This window comes from Podarcis pityusensis (assembly GCF_964106645.2).
Source record: "Podarcis pityusensis genome assembly, chromosome: 8".
Classification (NCBI taxonomy): domain Eukaryota; kingdom Metazoa; phylum Chordata; class Lepidosauria; order Squamata; family Lacertidae; genus Podarcis; species Podarcis pityusensis.
Window position 1 is genome coordinate 46,447,022 of NC_138033.1, and position 21,905 is coordinate 46,468,926.

The 21,905-nt window shown below is 46.4% G+C and overlaps 1 protein-coding gene and 1 long non-coding RNA gene across 2 annotated transcripts; one reads left to right on the forward strand and one right to left on the reverse strand.

The window, feature by feature from the left end:
• Positions 1-1,557: 1,557 nt before the first annotated feature.
• On the reverse strand, positions 1,558-17,111 carry NRN1L (neuritin 1 like). The gene is made up of 3 exons (XM_081018433.1): positions 17,024-17,111; positions 4,571-4,742; positions 1,558-3,396 (listed from the first exon to the last, which is right to left on the reverse strand). Exons 1-3 carry the CDS (start codon positions 17,076-17,078, stop codon positions 3,111-3,113), a joined length of 513 nt encoding a protein of 170 aa, XP_080874559.1. The 5' UTR covers positions 17,079-17,111; the 3' UTR covers positions 1,558-3,110.
• A 131-nt stretch (positions 17,112-17,242) lies between these two features.
• On the forward strand, positions 17,243-21,305 carry LOC308484011. The gene is made up of 2 exons (XR_013989867.1): positions 17,243-17,383; positions 21,084-21,305. It is a non-coding gene; the product is annotated as an uncharacterized lncRNA (long non-coding RNA).
• Positions 21,306-21,905: the final 600 nt, after the last annotated feature.

The window sequence follows — 21,905 nt, forward strand, 5'->3', positions numbered from 1 at the left end:
CCCATCTTGTCCTGCATCCTGTTCTTGCACTGACCAATCTGATGCCTTTGGGAAACCTTAAAGCAGGACAAAATGCAACAGCACTTTCCTCACTTGTGACAATCACAGGCACCTTGCCTCCGACAGTGGAGGTAAAACACAGTCATCATGGCTAGTAGCCAATAGCCATTGACATTAATATGCCCAATCCTTTTTTAAAGTCACCCACAGCAATTAAATTGGCGACCAACGTTGCTTCCTGTAGGAGCCACATCCAGTTTAACTATGTGCTGTTACTTTCTTTTGTCTGCCTTAATCTTCAGCTTCATTTGATGTCCATAAGTTCTAGCATTAGGGGAGAGGGAGAAAAACTTGCCTCTCTTCACTGCCATGCATACCTTTCTCCTCTTCTGTCATGGGCTACTGGACTTTATTTCAGTGCACAGTCCTGTATCTGAAATGCAGGAACCAAGTAGTGGAAGCGTCTGACGTGGACTGAAGTTTCCTCCATCATTCTAACCATAATGTTTAACTTCTGTTTCCTCAACATAGCCCAACCATCTTTAGGTATCATCAACAGGAGAAAGGCCCAGGGGGGTAAAACAGCAACAATTTCCTGTACAGAATCTGTGCCTCAAGTGATTAAAGTAGTTTAGAGGATCTGGCCTGAGCAGAAGCTGACTGTCCAATCCAGCTAGGATTTGGCCCATTCAAGAAAAATACCAAAAGAAAGAGACATTTGAAAACTGAATAACAAGCAAGATCTGTGCCATAGCGGCGGATGTTTACCCCAAGGTTGGAAGCAGCCATTGTACCTTCATGCCCTGAGCATGTGGCAAATGTGTAGAGGGTGCCAGGAGATGTATCAGAACTGCAGCCACGCTATGGAAGGGCTTAATTGGGCTAGAAACAGAGGTGGGTGTCGAGGGCTCAGGAGAGGTTTTAAGCAAAAAGGCAGATTAATTACATTATGGGCAAGCAGCGCTGGGAACACAGAGCTGAAATCCAAGCAAAGCCGTTAATACCCTTAATGGGGGGAAACATGTGCCAGTTAGCACACCCTCTCTCCTCCTCTCCCACTCTCCCCATCCAACACCAGAATGCATATATCCAGTGTCCTATAGCTGCAGACACACCACAGAGTTAAAGCACACACCTGGCTCCAACAACCCTGGGCACTGGAGTTTGTTAAAGGGCGCTGGGAATTGCAGGTAAACTGTGAAGGGTACACTACGGTTCCCAGGATTCTTGGGAAGAAGCTGCGTACTTTATAAAGGACTGGCACTCAGAAGCAAGATTGCTACTAGCATGTATAAAGAGGATGGTGTGCCTGAACAATAAAAACTTTTGGAGGTTTGATATCCTTGTAACAAAAATGTATTTTTTAAAAAATGCCAAGGAAGACAGCTCTCACTCCAGGAGGCATGGGATCCGCTTATGTTGCAGTTCTCTGAGCCCTAAACGCTGACTTCTTCCAGGTTAAGTGCGATCTGGATCACAAGACACGACAGGCAGAAAGGCTCCCGGCAGCAGCACCCTGCAGGAACGGCAAAAGCCACCACACAGGACAAGGCAAGAGAAATGTAAAGTGCCTTTTAATATAAATATATAGATACATTTGAACAGCTGACACCAGCAAAAAGGGAGGCCCAGGACTTCCATTGCTTACACATTTGTCGTTCCACGTCTTGGCCAACAGATACCTGTGTGCTGGGAACAGAGGGGATCTCTGAACTGAGACTGGGCTGCACAGGCAAGGCAGCCCTGGACACCCCCTTTAGGAAAGTGCTACCTCCAAAAAGCCCATCTCCACAAGGAAAAGAATAGTGCAGAAGTATATTCAGGATATGACCTTGTGAATGGTAAGAGCATATACCACCCCTTCCCCACCCTGGTGCCCTCTGGCTGTTTTGGACCACAACTCCCATCAGGGCTGATGGCATCATCACCCCTAAACATCTGGAGAGCACCAGGTTGAGGAAGGCTGCCACAGATCCCCTCTCACTGGCAAAATAGTTGGTGGAGGGTGCTCCGTTTATCATCAGGTCCAAACCAGCTCCCCTGCCAGCTGATCCTGGTGGGTGGAAAGCATGTCTGGAAGGGCACTGGGCTGGGAAATGACCTACCCATGGGGAAATGCTATACTTTGGAGGCTTAAGATGTCAAAAACCCTGCAGAGAAGTAGACAGCAGATGAAACTTAAGTGACTGCTGTTATCCAATGCAAAGGGTAACCTGGAGGGCTTGAACTTCTAGGGCAGAGAATTATATAATTGCCAGATAAATATACTGCAGCACCCACCTGCAGCCAGTATAGATCCCTAAGTTGTCCCAGCTCACAGGCGACAGCTGTGCTCCCACTCGATCAGGTACACAGAGTGCTGCAGGATGGGGGAAGGCTAGGACAAGAGTGCTGATGTCATGTCACATCCACACACACTACCTTTGGCACTCTCGGGGACACTAGTCACTCAGCAAGGATGCTGTAAGCAGCTGGATGTACTGATGCCTTTCTTACTGGAATAAGGAAGCAGGGAGGCAGTGGCTTTGAGATATTACCCCTAGGCAGAGTTTCTTGGGTGGTACAGGATGGGGAAGGACCCAGATTCCATCAGAGGGCGAACATCTGCTTTGCATGCAGAAGGTCCCAGGTTCCATCCTCAGCATCTCCAGTGACGGTTGAGGGAGACTTCCTAGCAGAAACCCCGGAGAGCTGCTGCCAGTCAGTGTGGGCAATAATGAGCTAGATGGACCAATAGTACAAGGCAGCTTCCTATGTTCCTAGCATGAGGCTGGGGAGCAATGGAGACAGAAACAAGGGGCAGTGTAGGCAGGAGGACAGGGCACTAGAGCTGCCACAAAGTGCCGGCTGGTAAAAGTAGGGCACACGGGGACAGGAAGAGCACCATTAGCCCAACCCAGCCTCTTTGAGCAGGGCAAGACACAAGGCAGGCAAGCCATGGCATCCTGCCTCTTCCACCCAGTGGGCCTTGTGCCCCCGTCATCAGGACACGCTGAGCACCGCTGCCGACTGCCAGGCCTGATCCCAATTTCCCTGGCAGGCAGCGGTGCTGGGCCACTGGTCTGCACTGTGGTGGACAGGAGGGAGGGAGGCCTCCCACTGCTCCCTGACTAGGCAAAGGGCACCAAAGCCAAGAGAGCCACAAGAGTCAGGCTGCCCACAAAGCTGGGCCGAGGCAGCCAGGCTTCCCCCCGCAAGGTCTCCTTGTTGGTCTCATCCATATCCGAAGCCCTCCCGCTGCCGGCCAGCTGGGCCCGTGAGCTGCAGAGGTCGTGAAGGTTGCCTTGGAACTGGATCTTCCGGGACTCCTGCCGAAGAGACTCCCAGATTTTTGCTGCCTCCTCGGGGCACCTGGACAGAACCTGAGTGGCACAGGTGTGGAAGTCATCCCAGGACCTGCAAGAAGAGGAATCTGCATGAGGAGCAAGCAAGGCGCCCCACAGAAGCAGCAGCAGCAGCAGGGGAGCTTCAGCTAGGCCTGAGGTGGGGAAGTGGTAGGCCTCCGGATGTGGCTGGGACTCCAACCCCAATCAGCCCCAGCCAGAATGGTGAATGGCAGCCTTTGCCAACCTGGTGGACTCCAGGTGTTCTGGATGACAACTCTCATCAGCCCAGCCTGGCTGTTGGGCACCTGGTTGGCTTAACCACATAGCTGATGGCTACAGACCTGCCCCTATGACTATAGTCGCTCTGCAGCAATCTTTAAGAACCACTGAGAGTCTGTGTGGGGTAGTGATTAGACTGCTGAGCTAAGACTGAGAGGAGCCAGGTTCAAACTCCACTGAGCCATGATGTTGATTGGGTGGTCCTGCTTGCGTATTTCCAATGGGCATCTAGCTGGCTACTGTAGGAACAGGATGCTGAACTAGATGGGTCTTTGGTCTGATCCAGCAGGGGTCTTCTCATGTTCTTATCCTAAATCAGTCCCAATCTCTTAGCCCAATGTAGCTCAGAGGGTTGTTCTGAGAATAAAATGCGGTGGGCAGGGAAGGGAACGTAAGGGGACTTTGTCCAGTGCTATGAACTCTTTGGAGAAAGAGCAAGGCAAAGATGTAAGAACATAAGAAGAGCCATAATGGATCAAAGCAAAGGCCTACCTGGTCCAGCAGGCAACCAGATGCCTATGAGAAGCCCACAAGCAGGGCAAGAGGGCAACAGTTGTCTCCTGCTGTTGTTTCCCAGTAACTGGTGTTCTTCCTCAGAGGTTCTATATCCCCACAACCATAGCCTAGCTGTGATATCAAGTGGCTGCAGTGTGGCATCCAGCCTCAGAGAGCTACAATTCCTAGATGGCTTAACAATCCATCCTTCTTCCCTGGGAGCTCTGGGAATTGTAGCTCTGAGAGGAGAACAGAGGGTCTCCTATCAACTCTCAGCACCCTTAGCAAACTATCGTTCCCAGGATTCTTGGCGGGGGGGGGAACCATGACTCTTAAAGGCGGTATGATACAGCTTTAAATGAATTGTGTAGATGTGGCCATAGTGTTGTGTTCTATAAGGCAGCTGTCTGTCATGACCCACTATGGGCATTTTTATCTACAGGTATTTGGAAGAAGGATCCTGTACTCACTTGCAGATGATGTCCAGCTCCTGCTGCTCCTGGATGCTATCATCATCCGGCTGCTGCTCCTGCTGTGCACTTTGAGCCATGCTGTCCCCAAGGCTGATGAGGCACTCAGCAAAACCTTTGTAGATGGTGTTGCACTTACTGCCGGCCACACTCACCGGCTCCTCGGACAGAACTGCAGAGGGAAACAAGCAACACTCAGCTTGTATCATCTCTAACACAGATGGGCAACCTGTGTCCCCAAGGGTCACATACGGCTCGTACTTTGGTTCATGTGGCCTTCAGCATAGCCTGAAGCCACCTTGTTCCATCTCACAGGCCTCCTCCCTTCCTTGCTATGCATTTCCTCCTTATTTTTTCTGGCTTTTAAAAACATTTCCCGATATTTCTATGTACTTTTGGAACAAGTGGAAAGGGTGCCATGTTCCTTAGTGCAAAATAATTAGACATTTTGTTTTGGATTCTGCCCCTCAGTTTCATTGTTTTCCCCCCAAACTGTGAGAAAACAAATTTGCAGACTTTAGTCATGTTAAGTGTGCATTTCTGTGCATTTTACATATAACACTAAAGTCAGAGAGGAGTTCTTGTAACAAGAATAAGAAAATGCTGAAGACTACATGTTATAACAAGGATTGGTTAACTTTACAAATTAGTCAGCAAATGCTCATCTTAGAAAACCTCCTAAATATGGAAAGTCTGAAAAACAGGTAAATCTAATTAAATTGGTCTGGTCAAATTGATTCAAAGCCAGATGACAAATCAGCTTTAAAAACCTTCTTTAAATCACCAGACAGACCTCATAGTGCACCCATGCTGGTTTAAAATATACATAGGTGCCAGTACCAGCAGTCACAGTAATTCTGATATTGCTGCCGTCAGGACCTCTTGTTAAGATGCTAGTCTGACTGCACCCACACAGACACCCTCCATTAAAGCTGACTTGGACCAGTCTTAGTTGGGAGACACTTACCTGCTCAAGGCTGACAGAGAAAACACAGTAAGATGTCCGCAAAGTAGAAAAATGATTAATATTTTACGTGAGCTGGCCTACTTCAGTCTGATCAAAACACATCCGTAGGCTGCCTCACTTCTCTGAACACACCAGCAGGAAAAGGAACAGCCAGAAGATTTGAACAGCAAAGCTGACGAAGATGGGATTCCCTTTGGAACCGGCAGGGGAGCCCCCAAGAAGCTGATTAGCAAACTCTGAAACTGCTCTCCTCTCTGATGACCTCTGGCCTAGGCAGACGTAATGGGAACAGGCTGAATCAGGTCCAGAATGACAAAGGCCTCCAGTCCCCATCTGCACTATGCATTTTTAAGCAGTATCATACCACTTTGAACAGTTGTGGCTTCCCCAAAGGAATCCTGGGAACTGTAGTTTGTTAAGGGTGCTGAGAGTGATTAGGAGACATATATTCCCCTCACAGAGCAATAATTCCCAGAGTTCCTTGGGAAAAGGGACCGATTGTTAAACCACCCTAAGAATTATTCAGAACTTTGTTTGTTTGTGTGCAAGTACTAGGAGTGTGCTATCTGCCTATCGAAGGGCAGTAGGTTAAAGGACAGAGGGCAGTTGTTTGGGGCAAAGTGCAGAAAATCAATAGAAGGTTCAGCACCCCAAGGATCTCCACTTTCATTTTAACAGCCACAAAAGAAGTTTCTAGTCCTTAAGTTGTTGAGTTATGCCCAGGAAAATACCTGAAAAGCCAAAAAGTGAAGCAAGCCAACCTGTATTCGCAATAACAAAGAACTGGGATCTAGTGCCCTGCATACATTCTTGCCCTCCTGCCATGACCGCTATGTCACTAGAAGTGCAACAACTTCAGGCACATCTCAGCCAAACAGCAGCCAGGCATCTTCCCATGCTGCCCAAGGAGATGGGACCAAGCACAGGGATGTAGGTGAAGAGCATATTTCGGACAAAAAGCAATTCACATGCTACGTTATATCACTTGTACAGAGTGATAGAAACCTCAAGGGCTAGTAACCCATGTCATCGTTTTAAATGCAAGATGCTCATGTCATGATTCTTAAAAGATGCTGCTGTAAGAATCCAAACTTCCCCAGATTGCACATTAGAACATAAAAAGAGCCTGCTGGATCAGGACAACAGCTCATCTCCCAGTGGCCAACCAGATGCCTATGAAAAGCCCAAAAGCAGAACCTGAGTGCAATAGCACTCTCCCCACTAAGGGAAACATTGCCATCGTGGCTATCACTGCATGCAGATGATAGCGCATTTGCCACACACGTTTACTGTAGAGTAACCTTGCAAGAGGCTGTGCAACAACCTTTGCCGGTCACCCAGGGCAACCCGCCAATTCAGGATGGGAAGTCTGTCACACCCGCAGGTGGCAAGCCATATGTCAGCTTGAGCCCATAGTCCCACCATGAGATTAGCATTAATCAAATGAAAGTCACATTGCAACTCAAGGACTCTAATTGTTTATTTAAAGATGTTTTAACCTCTACGTCCATGAGGTTGGCACAGAGTTACCAGTGTCACTCCAGATTTTTAGGGTCCCTTGGGCGAGATACTCTCTGTGAGCCCATCACTTTGCTGCTGTCAATTCTGTCATTTGCCTGCCCATACCCTTGTCCAGAAAGAGAGGGCAAAGCAAGGAGGAGGAGAGAAGGTGGAACAGAACAGTCCAAACCCCAATGGTTGCAGAGGAAGTCACTGGTGGAGCGTGAAAGATGACGAATAGCAAACTTTTAAAGTTTCTGTTCCATGGTCTCACCCAGATTCGGAGGCGCTGATACATCTCCTTGCCAACTGTTCAAGGGACCAGGTACATGCGCACTGATATAGCTCCCTGACAAGGGCTCAAGGGAGCCTAGGTATACCTCTGCCCATCCCTACTCTAGGGATTAGTCAAATGTGGGATAAGCAGCCTCATATAACTAACATTTTTAAGTCTAATTAATGCATGAAGGGGTTAAGACCATAGAGTAAGCTGTCCTGCCAGGCTTAACTCATCTTGGGAGGGACTATCAAGACTTTGTTCCTCTTCAGTCTACTGGATGAACTCAGCATGTGCAGAGGCCAAGATGGTGGTTCCACATTAGCTGCATGGCTCTCACAAGCCATCTTGGGTTCCTATACCAATAATTTATGAACTTCTACCATCTTGGAACTAAACTAAGCCTTACTGCCTGTGCAACTTTTCTGATTGATGTATGGAAAAAGAACATGAACCTGACTTTTGAAGAGTCTGTAAGTAAACCAATTTTAAACTTACCAAATGTATGGTCTTTTCCTATGCTGGGTGAAGAGGGAAATTCTGAAACTCAGAAAGGCATATTTTAAAGGTCTAACAACCTATACTTCCATACTTTACTTTGCTGCATATTTTGTGATTTTAAATCTCTGCTGGGGTTCTCTCATAAAAAAGTACTTGCCCCAAACTTGGATCTTGGCATCCAGGAATTCTTCTTTATACCACCCCTTGAGCCTTCATAATACGGCAGATGGTGATTCTGATGATTATAAATGGTAACACCTAGTTTTAGCCTGTTTTGTGGCTGTGTTGATAGGAAGTGCAGAGATCTAAATTCTAATCCTGATTTCTCTCCCTCTCCACCCCCAACCTTTGCATGAAGCTTGTAACTTTAAAAAAAAGTGTGGGGGGGAGGGAGTTCAAAGCATATACTGTGAATGCAGAAGGTCTCAAGTTCAATCTAAGCATCTTTAGTTCAAAGCCTTTCAGGTAGCAGAACGACCTTCTGCTTGTAAAGCATGTGGTTTGCCACTGAGTTATGACTCATTGGCTAGAAGGCACAGTGGCCTCACGGTAGAAGGCAGTGCCATAAGCTACTTTTACTGTTCTTCTCTGTGAAGAACTGAAAGCCTAAATATTCCAGTGCCCATAATATTCAAAGCAATAAAATAATTATTTGGAACCCATAGATGGGCAGTGCCCTGAAGCAAGTAGAGGCTGCTGCTTTAGGTGGCAGATTTTGGATGCCGCTCGGGGGGAGGGGAATCTGATTTGAGGCAGAGTCTGCTGTAACATTCTCTCAATTGAGCCACATATAGACAAACAGGAGCTGAGTAAGGGCACAGTTGTGGATGAATGCACAGGTCCCATTTAAACCAATGATGGTTTTGCAGGGGAACATCTAGTAAGTAGGTTGTGGCCCATGTGAATTAAAGAAAGAGAGTGGGGCTTGTCATGGGATTATTCATGTTGGGTATCAAAATATCTGATGCTGGCTCTTTTGGGATCTCTTGTGAAACTCAAGTAACATGCCAACACTTATCTGTATCAAGTTGCTGCTGAAACTACGAGGACTGAGTTTTCTGCTTTCCAAGCAACGAAAAGGACGACTGACTTTGGGACTTAGGCTAAAATCCTACACCCACAGACTTGGGTATAAGCCCCATAGGATTAACTTTTGAGTATAGGCCTGCACTGTTATTTACTTAGCAATCCACTATCAATATCTCATGGAAATAAATGAAGCTAGGCTGTGTCCATTAGCTATAATTAACAGCCTATTGAAACCTATTTCTAGCACCAGGATTCTGTAATGGAAAATTTCAAGCAAAGTCTAGAATCAACCAAAAGTATGGTAAACAGGATAAAGCATAAAAATAAAAAGCGTTTAATTAAAGCAGTAATAGAAGTGATGTTTGGATTCTCGTCCGGAGCTTGATGTATGGGTACCCCCAACAAAATTGAAAAATTTGGCTGTATAATTTGGAATTAATGTGATTTGAAATAATGTGATATGATTGGCCTGTTAATAAAAATTATGTTTAAAAAAAAGCATAAAAATAAAAAGCAACAGAAGCATATTTAAACACATAACACAGATGGGCATAAATGCATAATGGATTTCCAGTTACAGAACTTGGGATTCTGGTTGAAATTTAGTACAGGATTATTATGCTTGATCCTGCAAGCATCTGGGGGGGTGGGGGTGGGAAGGAGACTCATTTGACACAATTTAAACCTTTTTCACCAAATCTGGAAGCCAAATTTCAGTGACTGAAATTCAGTAATAAAACTAGCTAATTCATGCTTCTCACTCTAAATCAGGAAGAGGTTCAATATGAGAAATAATATGTTCTGTGCCATGTACTTTGATATTTTTGGTAGTTCTTTAGTTTTTTTCATTATTATTATTATTAATGAATTTTCTTTTGTAATTTTGGTTGTCTATATTTATATGTATTTGTTTAAAGCAAAATAAAAATATTTTAAAAAACTGTAAGGATCTAAACTTGGTGCTACAAGTATAGGTTGCAAATGTAAACACCCTGCTCCAACCCCTAGTGGGGGGGGGGGAGGGGGTTGGAGATTAAAGAAAATGAACTCCCTCCTAACCATTAGCATCCAAAGAAAAGTTTGCTGCGGGGCGGGAAATGCCATCCATAGAACATTCTGTGGGCATACAAATACACAACAGGAATTTAGAACTATTCCAAATCCAGCCAAATAAGGCACTTTACATGAAGGAATACGCCACGTTTCCATACCCAAATGTTCTGGTGCTTAATGGCTGAATTCTGCCATTTAACTTCCCAGAACATTGTGTTTTATCCAGTAATTTCCCCAAATGTGTATTTCAGTTAGGATGAGCGGCTGCAGCTTCCTGAAGCCACAAAAAATTCTACCCAACACTTTCTGAAGAAATCTTTTTTAAACAAATTGCATCTTTCATATGCTTCACATCAATGAGAACTTCTACTTCAGCAATCATTCATCCATAATAAATGCCCTGAATTCTTCTAGAGAGGACCTGGCTCTTCTCAACTGACACCAGGGATGGGAAATCCATGGCCTTCCAGAGATTATTGAGACTGCACCTCCTGCAAGACCCAGTGAGCTAACATGACCTCTGATCAGGGATGATGGTAGTGGTGCAATATATAGAGGGCCACAGGTTGCCCACCCCTGTCTCAGAATCACAGGGTCAGAAGGCCCCTACAGCCAACACTGCTGAATAAATATTCCATCTCTCTCTCTCTCTCTCTCTCTCTCTCTCTCTCTCTCTCACACACACACACACACACACACACCACAAACAATGTCAGCTTGTAGAATGTGGAGTCTGTGGCCTTCCAGGTGCTGTTGGATTCCAATTCCCATTAACCCCAGTGGGTAATGGAATGGTAATGGGATGATGGGCGCTAGAGACCAACAACATCTGGAGAGCCACAGGCTCCCCATCCCCTGTTTCAAAACTTGTTGGTATAGTGCAGTGCATGAGCATCTTCTTCTATCTGGGCTTACCTTCTATGGACCATGCACTGACTTCTAGAGTGTCTGTCAAATCCCAAAGATGATGGTTCCTTAGCATTGTACCACGTTAATTGTATATGGAAAGGGAGAGTGAGCTTGAAGTGTGTGTTACCTTTGTGGTCTGAAGCGTACGGATAGCAGAGAAAGAGGTGGGACCCCTCTGTGGGCAACAGGAAAAAGAGAAAGCTGTACGAATTCCCCCCTTAAAATATAGGTCCCTTTCCAAGCAAGAGACAGGCATAGAAAGGGGGGCAGAAAAAACGTAAATAGCCAAAGGTGGAAGAAGACAATTGTTGCTGAGATTGCATTCATGTCTGCTTCTTTCTTTGTTGCCACCGATTTATTAAAACCAGTTCCTGAGCAACACTTGGAAGAAAAGTCCCTTATTAGATATCTCAGAGGCTGCTGACTCTATAAAGGGCTGAGAGAGCTCCTTCATGGCTTGTCCAGATCTTATTAGGTGGAATAATGAAAGAAAAGACGACCCAGTGGCCCCATAATAGAATAGATAGTTACTTCATGCTCACGAGCGTAATATTAAAATGTCTTTTTTAAAAAGGGAGGATGGAACTCCAGAATACTCCTTCTCTAACACACACACACAATTATGGCATAGCTACAGCACAGACTTGACACTGATTTAATTGTCATTTCCTCTCCTGAGAGAACACTGAATTTTTAACTTCTGGGAGGAGAGAGGCTAGGTATCTCAACCTGGGAATTTTCTGTGCTCTCACCAAAACTACAGTTCCCAGGATTCTTCAGAGGGAACCATGACATTTAAAACTGGTGTACAACACACCAGTGTACACCACAGTGTACATTTAAATCTGGTGTACACACACACACTTACAGAGATATTTGAGGTGTAGATAGAGGTGGACAGATCTGTCTTTTTTTGTTTGTTTGTTTCTCTTAATTTCTCCTTTTTTCCTAATCTTAAATTCAACTCTCCGTACTTCGGCATCAGTTTGTGAATTTTGTTTAAGCCCTCATGAAAAGTCACCAGCATTTTAGTGCACATTATCCTGATTTGTGTATACAATTTTCCCTAGAAACACATTTTTGTAAGCAATTTTCCCATTTGTATTTGTTTTTCACTTGTTTATACATTTTATGCACATTTTACTCTAGAATATAGATTTCTGTGGACACTACTTGGCTGGAGGGCTGCGTCACAAAAATTGGAGAAGTGCAATTTTAGAAGGATGGCTATGTTGCAGTTTGCGTATTACAGTGGTACCTCGGGTTACATATGCTTCAGGTTACATACGCTTCAGGTTACAGACTCTGCTAACCCAGAAATATTACCTCAGATTAAGAACTTTGCTTCAGGATGAGAACAGAAATTGTGCTCCGGCGGCGCGGCAGCAGCAGGAGGCTCCATTAGCTAAAGTGGTGCTTCAGGTTAAGAACAGTTTCAGGTTAAGAACGGACCTCTGGAACGAATTAAGTACTTAACCCAAGGTACCACTGTATTTCTAAAAGTGTGAATTAAATAGATTCACGTGAAAATGCTAAGCAAATTTCTCCCCCTTCCAATGTATACTACTACTGCTAATTTATTATTTGTACCCTGCCCATCTGACTGGGTTGCTCTAGCCACTCTGGGTGGCTTACACATAGTAAAACATTAAACCTTAAAAAGCTTCCCTATACAGGGCTGCCTTCAGATGTTTCCTAAATGTTATATAATTACTCATCTCCTTAACATCTGATGGGAGGGAATTCCACAGGGTGGGCGCCACTACCAATAAGGCCCTCTTCCTGGTTCCCTGTAACCTCACTTCTCACAGTGTGGAAACTGCCAGAAGGCCCTCGGTGCTGGATCTCAGCGTCCGGGCTGGATGATGGGGGTATGCTTCTTCAGGTATACTGGGCTGAGGCCATTTAGGGCTTTAAAGGTCAGCACCACCAACACTTTGAATTGTGCTCGGAAACATACTGGGAGCCAATGTAGGTCTTTCAAAACCTGTGTTATGTGTTATAAGCCCACATATTAACCAACTGGAACAAGGTGAGTCAACAAATCACAGATTTGTAAAGCTTCCTAATTACCTCACTACCTGTCGGTCACTGGGAACATTGCCCTGACATTGGAGAGGGGGCAGAACAAGAGTGTACTCAGTCTCAAATGTCAGCTGCACTGCAAATCCTCATTCATTCTTGTCCTTTCCAAACTGACACTGCCACACCCCAGGCTGGGGAAAAAACCAGAGAGTGCCACTATGGCAGGGCCAGAAGACAGATTGACAGCACAACCCTAGGCATATATACTCAGAAGTAAGTACTGTTGAACTCAGGTAAATGTCTACAGGATCACAGCCTAAGAGGATAACCAAAACAAGGTGTGAAATATTCCATGAATTGTTATGCCAGCTTTTGCCAACTATTTCTGATTATTACAAATAACCAACTACAACAGATGTTCTAGAGATGATCTTGCAATTTATGCTTGAATGTGAGGGATCACAGCTCAGGGGCAGATCACATGCTTTGCATGCTGAAGGCCTGACATTCAATCCCTTAGCAGATCTCCAGGTAAAAGGGTCAGGTAGAACGACAACCAGCCTGGGATCCTGAAGATCAGCAACCAGACTACACAACAAAGCAGCTAGATTAACAGACTGGAAGCCAGGAGATCCGGGTTCAAACCCTTGCTCAGTCATGAAGTCTCCTGGGTGATGTTGAACTAGCCACACTCTCAGTTTAGCCCACCTCACAGGGTTGTTGCGATGATAAAATGGGAAGAAAGGATGGAACAAAAATAGCACATCATAATATGGCAGCTTCCTGTACAGTGGTACCTCGGGTGAAATACTTAATTCGTTCTGGAGGTCCGTACTTAACCTGAAACTGTTCTTAACCTGAAGCACCACTTTAGCTAATGGGGCCTCCTGCTGCTGCCGCGCCGCCGGAGCACGATTTCTGTTCTCATCCTGAAGCAAAGTTCTTAACCTGAAGCACTATTTCTGGGTTAGCGGAGTCTGTAACCTGAAGCGTATGTAACCTGAAGCGTATGTAACCCGAGGTACCACTGTATTCCAAGTAAGTCCATCAGTCCATCTAACTCAGAATTTTGTGCACCAGGGATTCCCAGTCTCTTCCCCACATGGACCACCTGAAAACTGCTGAGGACCTTGGCAGACCACTTAAGGGTTTTCCTGACAATTGTAGCAACTATAATGTGCTGTGCTAGGTGCTGTGTGATCTTTTATTGTATTTTTATCGCTTCTTTCTTATATAGTATTTGATTGCATTACAATTTGCATTCCATGGAATTCAGATGGTAATACAATATAAGAAACAAAGAATCAATAAAACATGATTAAAGATAATGCTGCAGACGACCTGAATGAAGTCTGAATACAACTGGTAGTCCATGGACCAGCTTGGGAACCCCTGGACTACACTCAGGGTTTCATTCTGAGGTCTCTCTCAGCCCCACCTGGGGATGCCAAGGAGTTAGCCTGAGACCTTCTAGATGCAAAGCAGATGCTCTAACCACTGAGCTACAGCCTTTCCCCTAATGATAAATAATTCATGCTAGGCTAGAGGAACAAACAAAGGATTGTAATTAACTAACTTTTGCTCAGGGTAGATGCACTGAAACAAACAGTCCTACATCAGTAATGTTCATTAATTTTAACAGGTCTAGACGGGTGGAAGGCAACATACTTTGCAATACAATCAGAAGCAACAATTGCTGGAATTGTTGCCTCCCCCCCCCCCCCAATCCACAGATACATCACCGCAACTGAGGGCACATTGGGGTCACTGACCGTCTTTTCAGCGTCAGGAAATAACTCTATTCCAGTTATGCCAAGCTCAACTGAAACGCCACGATTCAAGCCACAATGAAAACTCCATCCGTCTGAAAAGACGTTGCCAAGCTGAGCTAAAGACAGCTCCAACTCCACCGGTAAACCCCCAGGGGATCCATTCTGGGCAATTGCATGGCAATGTGGTGCCCTCTTGCTCCAGATTCCAGATTAACAAGGACACCCTGCTTCTCTCTCTCTCTCTCACACACACACACACACTCGTTAAAAGTGCTGCCACAACAAACCTGTTAGTCTTTTAAGGGGCCATTAGACTTTCTGTTATGCGTGCTGTAGCAGACTGGCACAGCTACCACCCCCACCCCACCCCAGAACAAATTCAAAATAGCAGTCCACCCATAAATTCAACCCCTTTTTCTCCACCTTGATCATGCAAAAAAAAAAGGGGGGGGGGAGAAGAGTGCTTTCAACATATGAAGCAATCTGTTAGAAATATTGGATTGTACCCAAGCAAGTTATACTCCTAGTAGACACATTGAGATTGATGGACCTAAGTCATGTCAGTTAATTCCAGTAAGTCTACACTGCGTAGGGGTAACACTGGATAGAACCCACAATGTAGGATTCCACATCCTTTGTTTGCCAGCGTGACAGAGGATGCAGCTGTGCCAAACTTCTCCAACCTGGTGCTCCCCCAGATGTTCATGGGACTGCAACTCCCACCTGCCCCTACATGCCGCATGGTCAGAGATGATGGGAGTTGTAGTCTAACAACATCTGAAAGGCACTAGGTTGGAGAAGGCTGAGCCATACCACCAGAAAACGGACCGGGCCGAGGTGGAACTGATCGTGGTGCTGAAGAAAAGGCACCCCGGGAGAGGGCTTCCTTCCATACGAGCGCGCAGGGTTGCTAAGGTGCAGGAGAACAAACTGGCGAGCCAGAGGTCTCCCCTGCTGGCCTGGCAACGCACCCGGGGTTTGAGGGGAGGATCGGAACGCTGGTCTCCGGTGTTCACACACTTAGGAGAAGGCGCGCACGGCTCCTCCATTCATAGCAGGCAGACCGCAGACAAGAAGCAGGGAGATCCTCCTGGCGCGGAGCCTGGGAGGGGGGTGGAGAGGCAGTCTAAAGCGCTCCGAGCTTTGCAGGGCAGGACTTGGAGGCCGATGTTCTGGGTCCTATTTAGCAGGATGAGCTAAGGGTCCCCCCCCCCCCAAACGCAGCGGGGCTTACATCCTTAAGTAATGCACTTTTGCCATTAGACAGCAAAAATAGATGCACCGGCGCGAGGCTGCAGAACCAAGCAGCGGCATCTTCACGAACACTTGTCACAGAATTGTAGAGTTGGAAGGGACGCCAAGGGCCATCTAGCCCAACCCCCTGCAATGCAGGAATCTCAACAAAACCATACAAGACAGATGGCCATCCAATCTCTGCTTAGAAACCCCCGAGGAAGGAGAGTCTGCCGCCTCTCGTGGGAGTCTGCTCCACTGTCAAACAGCTCATACTGTCAGGAAGTTCTTCCTGATGTTTAGTTGGAATTCCCTTTCTTGTAACTTGAATCCATTGGTTTGGGTCCTAGCCTCCGGAGCAGCAGAAAACAAGCTTGCTCCATCCTCCTTGTGGCAGCCCTTTAAGTATTTGAAAATGGCTATCTTATCTCCTTTCAATCTCCTCTTCTCCAGGCTAAACATACCCAGCTCCCTCAACGTTCCTCATAAGGCTTGGTTTCCAGGCCCATTATCATCTTGGTCACCCTCCCTTGCACATGTTCCAGCTTGTCAATCTTCTTAAATTGTGGTGCCCAGAACTGAATACAGTATTCCAGGTGTGGACTGACCAAGGCAGAATAGAGCGGTCCTATGACTTCCCTTGTTCGGGACACTATACTTCTGTTGATACAGCCTAGAATAGCATTAGCCTTTTCTGCTGCTGCACCACACTGAGGACTCATGCTCAGCTTGTGGTCTTCTAAGACCCCTAGTTCCTTTCCGCATGTCCTACTGCCAATCCAGGTGTCCGCCGCCTTATAACTGTGCAACTGGTTCTTCCTGCCTAAGTGTAGAACCTGACATTTGTCCCTATGGAAAATAATTTTGCTCGTTTTGGCCCCGTTCTTTCATCGCGAGCATCACACACACACGTGCAGCCCAAGCCGATCCGCGCCCACTGGGACACAAGCCCCGCTCCCGAGCTACCAAGCAGGCGCAGCGATGCTCGCGGTCTTCCTTTGCTCGAAAGACTTTGCACGCCTCTCGTCTGTCCCCTTTGCACGCTCCTCCAAGCGCCGGGCTGCCCTCTCTCCCCACCCCTTACGCGGCTGGCAGCTTGCACACTCAACTCCCTCGCCTTGCCTCTTGCACTCCCGTTGCACACTCGCCGCCCTGCTTAGACCCGAGCACACATCTCTGATACTCACCCAGGTGCAGCGGGAGCAACAGCGCCAAGGACCCCAGCAGCGCCCCGCAGCCCATGGTGGTGCCGGCGCCCAGTTCCAGCGGCAGCAGCGGCTCAGTGCGGAGCCAGGTGGGAGAGCAAGAAGCCGAGCGGCGCCAAGCGCCTCCCCTCTCGGCCCCGCCCCCGCGCCCCGCCCCTCGGATCCGGCCCGCGGAGCTTCGCCTCGCGGCCTCTAGGAGCGGGCCGAGGTGGAACTGATCTGCGCACCTGCCTTTTGCCGAGCGCCCACTCCGAGCGCGCGCGCGGAGACCTGGAGCAAACTATTCTCAAAAGGCACAGGATCCGTGCAAGTTCCTGGCGTCGCCGTCCTGCACTGCAGCTCGTAAGGAACTGAAGTTTTCTCTCTCTCTTGTCTCATCTTAGCGTCTGTAGCCCCGCCGGATCCGCAGTGCGGTGGCTGCCCGGGCGGCAAGCTTGTAAAAAGTTGCTCTTCCCTCAACCCGCGAAGCGGCTGGCCGCAGATGGAGGAGAAGGCGGCGGCGGCGGAAGCAACAACAACTAGGGCGCTGGCGTTGCTTAGATCAGGAAGCAGCAAATAGCCAGACGACCTAGCACCACCAAAATAACGGCCAAATCCAGCCAACTTATTTTAACACTTGGAGCAGAAAACCCTGCAAGCACCTCTCCCCTTCTTGGCCATAAAAACCGGTTTTAGGTTCTACTCTGAGTAGACCTGTTGAAATTAATCGGTCTGAATTAGTCGTGTCTATTAACTTCAATGTATTCCTCTGAGTGAGTAGAACGTAGTTGGTTACAACCATTAATAACAAAATAGCTAACAATTAGTTGCCTAGGCAGCCACCCTACACAGTAGGGTGATTTAGGCAGTAGGCTAAATCACAGTAGGATGATTTAGGTAGATTTAGGCAGGGGGACCGACAAGTGCAGAGGAAGGCAGGGAGGCAATAGGTTGCCTTCAATGTAGCGCTAAGGCCATGGAGTTCCATCAACACAAGGATTTTCCTTGGAACCTCTTTCCCCACCACCACCCCCAGTGTGCCCCCCAAATCTATTTTTGGGTATCCTCCCAACCCTCCAGAGCAGGGTATAGTCAGGAGGGAACTTGGGGGAGGAGAGAGGGAAGTCCCATTGCTCTAGCAGGAATCATTGTGCTAGCTCCCACTAGTGCAATAAGTTACTTGAACTTGGCCTAAACAGTATGTGAAACCAGAGCCAATGACAATCAGAGCCACATGATCTGTGCAAAAGTGTGCCCACGTGCCCACTCCTAGTCCATAGACCACAAGTGAGACCTTGAGGTCATAGTAAATAGCTCGATGAAGATGTCGCCCCAGCTTGTGGCAGCCATGGAAAATGCAAATTCCATGCTAGGCATCCTTAGGAAAGGAACTGAAAATAAGAGTGATGCCATTATACGAATCTATGGTGCAACAACATTTGGAATACAGTATACAGTGCTGGTCACCTCACCTCAAAAGAGTTGGAAAAGTTTCCAAACAGGGCAACCAAAATGATCAAGGGCTTGGAGTGACTCTCCTGTGAAGAAAGGTTGCCATGTTTAGTTTGGAGAAAAGGTGAGGAAGAGGTGACATGATAGAAATGGATAAAATGATGCCTGGCATGGAGAAAGTGGATAGAGAAAAGTTTTTCTCCCTCTCACAAAATTAGAACTTGTAGACATGCAGTGAAGCTGAATGTTGGAAGATGTTCTGGACAGATAAAAGAAAGCACTCCCTCAGGCAGCACATATGGAACTGGTTTCCACAGGAGGCAGTGATGGCCGCCAACTGGAATGGAAATTAACAGAGGAGAGAGCTATCTGTGGCTACTAGCTGCAGCTGTAGCAATGCTTCTGAATACCAGTTGCTTGAAACCACAGGAGGGGAGAGTGCTCTTGGGTTCAAATCCTGCTTGCTTGGTTCCCAGAGGCAACTATTCAACCACTGTGTGAACAGGATGCTGGACTAGATGGGCCATTGGCCTGATCCAGCAGACTCTTCCTTGTTCTTAGGCAGAGCCAACTCACCCTAGTTTTGTCTACACCTGTTTCCCTACTGTCCTATCCAATGGCAACACTGAGATTGAGGGAGAGGAAGCTGACCGTGTGTGCCACCCCATGGACTGGAGGATGCAAGTGAGCAGGCAGGCAGGCAGGTGTGGGCTGAAAGAGGGCAGCTTGCGGTCGATGGGGCTTGCCTCAATAAGGAAGACGGATGCGTGAGAGAATTGCCCTTCTTTGCTAGCCTGCACCCCACTTGCTCTCAGATCTGAGCAAGCCGGCCAGCCTCCGAGAGGCAGGCATCTCGGCCCTTCCCCACCCCCAGCCCTGGCACAGAAGCCAGCTGGGAAAGGGATATTTCCCTTCAGAATATACTTTAATCCCTAAAGCCCTCATTCCCAACTGCTATCTGGCTCCAGCCTCTTCACAAACACAAACACGCACACACAGTTGTTTTTATTGTTAAATCACTTCAAGATGTTTTAGGAATGAGTCATAAATGTAATGGAAGTGGTATTGAAATGGGAGGTTAAATGGTATTTTACAATGAGGGATTTTTATATTTAAAAAAAACCCCAAGCCTGTTACTCAGGAACAACTCATTGTGAAGAGTGGAGACCTGGGCACGGGTGGGTTGCATTTACGTCAAGTATCTCATTTGTTGTCAGACCCTCAGATCCGTGCCCAGACTCCCTGGCTTCTTACACAAGTTCAGAAGGTATTATATTGAATAGGGTTTATTCTGGGAAAGGATTGGTTGCTGAACTTTATGCAGAAAATTTAATGTTATTTTGGGCCCAAGGACAGGATTGGAAACTATTTCAAAGACAAATTTGAAAGCTAGATTAGAGGGGGCGGAAATCAGGTTGGAGAAGCCAGTAGTATCTATATTGGCAAATATTAGGAAAACTTAAATATTTAACATAGATGATATAGGAAACCCCAGTTCAGATCTCAATAATGCGAAATCTTGCTCTAGACTGCTGACTGATTAGTTAAATGTGTTAAATTAGTTAAATAGCCGTTAAATGTGTTCGTGGGAGGCGGTTATTGCTTTGTTGTTTCAGTTTTAACTATTTATTTGTGCTTTTATCTTGTGTGATCTATTAGATATAATATATAAATCTAATAAATTACACATATACACATGCATGTAAATAACTTGTAAATTTTTACTAGTTGCTGTGCATTTATCTATTGTACAAAAATGGAAAATGTTACAGGAGTCAGATGTGATGCTCTGGTATAAAAAAAATGGAATAATCCTGTATATGAGATTACATACTATCTTAAGGCCTTACAAGGATTGGCTTAACCTTCAGGGTGTATAGTGGAATTTTATTGTGTATGTAAACATGCATCATCTACATCAACAGCTCCCAAGAGTTTGTTTTGAACTTTGGAATTACTGATTTATTGGGTTTATATGATGACTTGATAGGTTTTCCCAGGTTGCAGGAGAAACCATAAGAAACTCATAGCAAGTATTGCTTCAGAGTACACTGCATGTGCGCAGGTGGAAAAGCAGACTTGCAAAGTGGTCCCAAGCACATTTTAGACAGTGGTAGGAAGAACAAGAAAAAAACATGCTCCAGCATTCAAACAGCACCATGTGTTCTGGTGAAAGAAAAACCCTCTCCACAGCAGCTTTCTTGTTCTACTTGTGATTAAAAAAAAATGTATCGCAGGGATGTTGGATGCTGCAACATCTGCCTTAGCCCACAAAAAGCTTGATGCCCTGGCAACAGGAATAATCTCATTGGTTTGTCACAGCTATAAAGCCTGTTAAATGGCTTTCTTGCTTCTTGGCTTGGGAGCAACTGGGGGCTCTAGAGAGTCACAAAAAAGGGGAGATGCATTGAACTAATGAAATACTGAGGAAGGAGCCAACAGCTGGTGACCTGCAGTTGTTTACTTTAATTTTGGGGGTGCGGCTGAATTAATTAAATTTCAGCCATTGACACTGAGCATCCCCTCTCAGTCTGGGCCATCTGTATCCTGCTTGATGTTCCAGTGTCAGCAAAAGTGTACGTTACATTCTAGCTGTGATTTTGTGCATCAGGTTTGTGTCCATAAAGAACAACACTGACAAGGATAGAGACGGATTTAAAAGGAGGGCTGGGGTAAGAAGACTGCTGAAGGTTTACTCCAGGAAAATGCATGTCAGATGTCACAGAGGCTCCCCACCATGGGACTGATAGCAATGTAATGAGGGATGCCATGAGGAAGAGGCAACAGGAATAGCTAAGGCTGTGACTAAATAAACATGGCATGATGAAGCTTCTCTTTGAATGACTTGTACATTCAACAGGGTTCATGGAGACGGGCCCTCTGGCTGTGATAACTGGGAGAGGGGGAGGAAATGCCCCTTCAACAAGCAGTCTTGTTTAAAAAAAAAAGCCTTTCCAATTTACCTGCTATCACTCTGGTTTGGCAGCTTCAGGCATAACAAGGGAGTCAGAATCCTCCCTGAGGATGGGTGATGGTGGGGATTAAATCTCTCAGCCAAAGGGTCACATTTCTTCATAGCTAACCTTCCAGGGGCTGCTTGCCAATAAGTACATTTGTTCATACATATCAATGCCCCACTAATTCTCTTTTACACATGCACACTCACACCCAGCAGCAACGATCAAACTTGGAGACTATCCCCTAAGGAGAGGCAATTAGGCTTCAAGTCCCCACCCTGGATTTGAGAACAGCCTCTCGGACAATGAAATTTATTTTCCAAGACTACTTGGGGAGGATTTTGGCAGAGGCACAGCACACAGAGAGGGTTAACCCTTACCTACCTAAAGGCAACCCCGCAAGGTTCCTTCCCAAAGCAATTAGGCTTGAAAACAGCTTCCTATTGGCTCAAAGGCTGCTTTCAGGCCTACCGTAT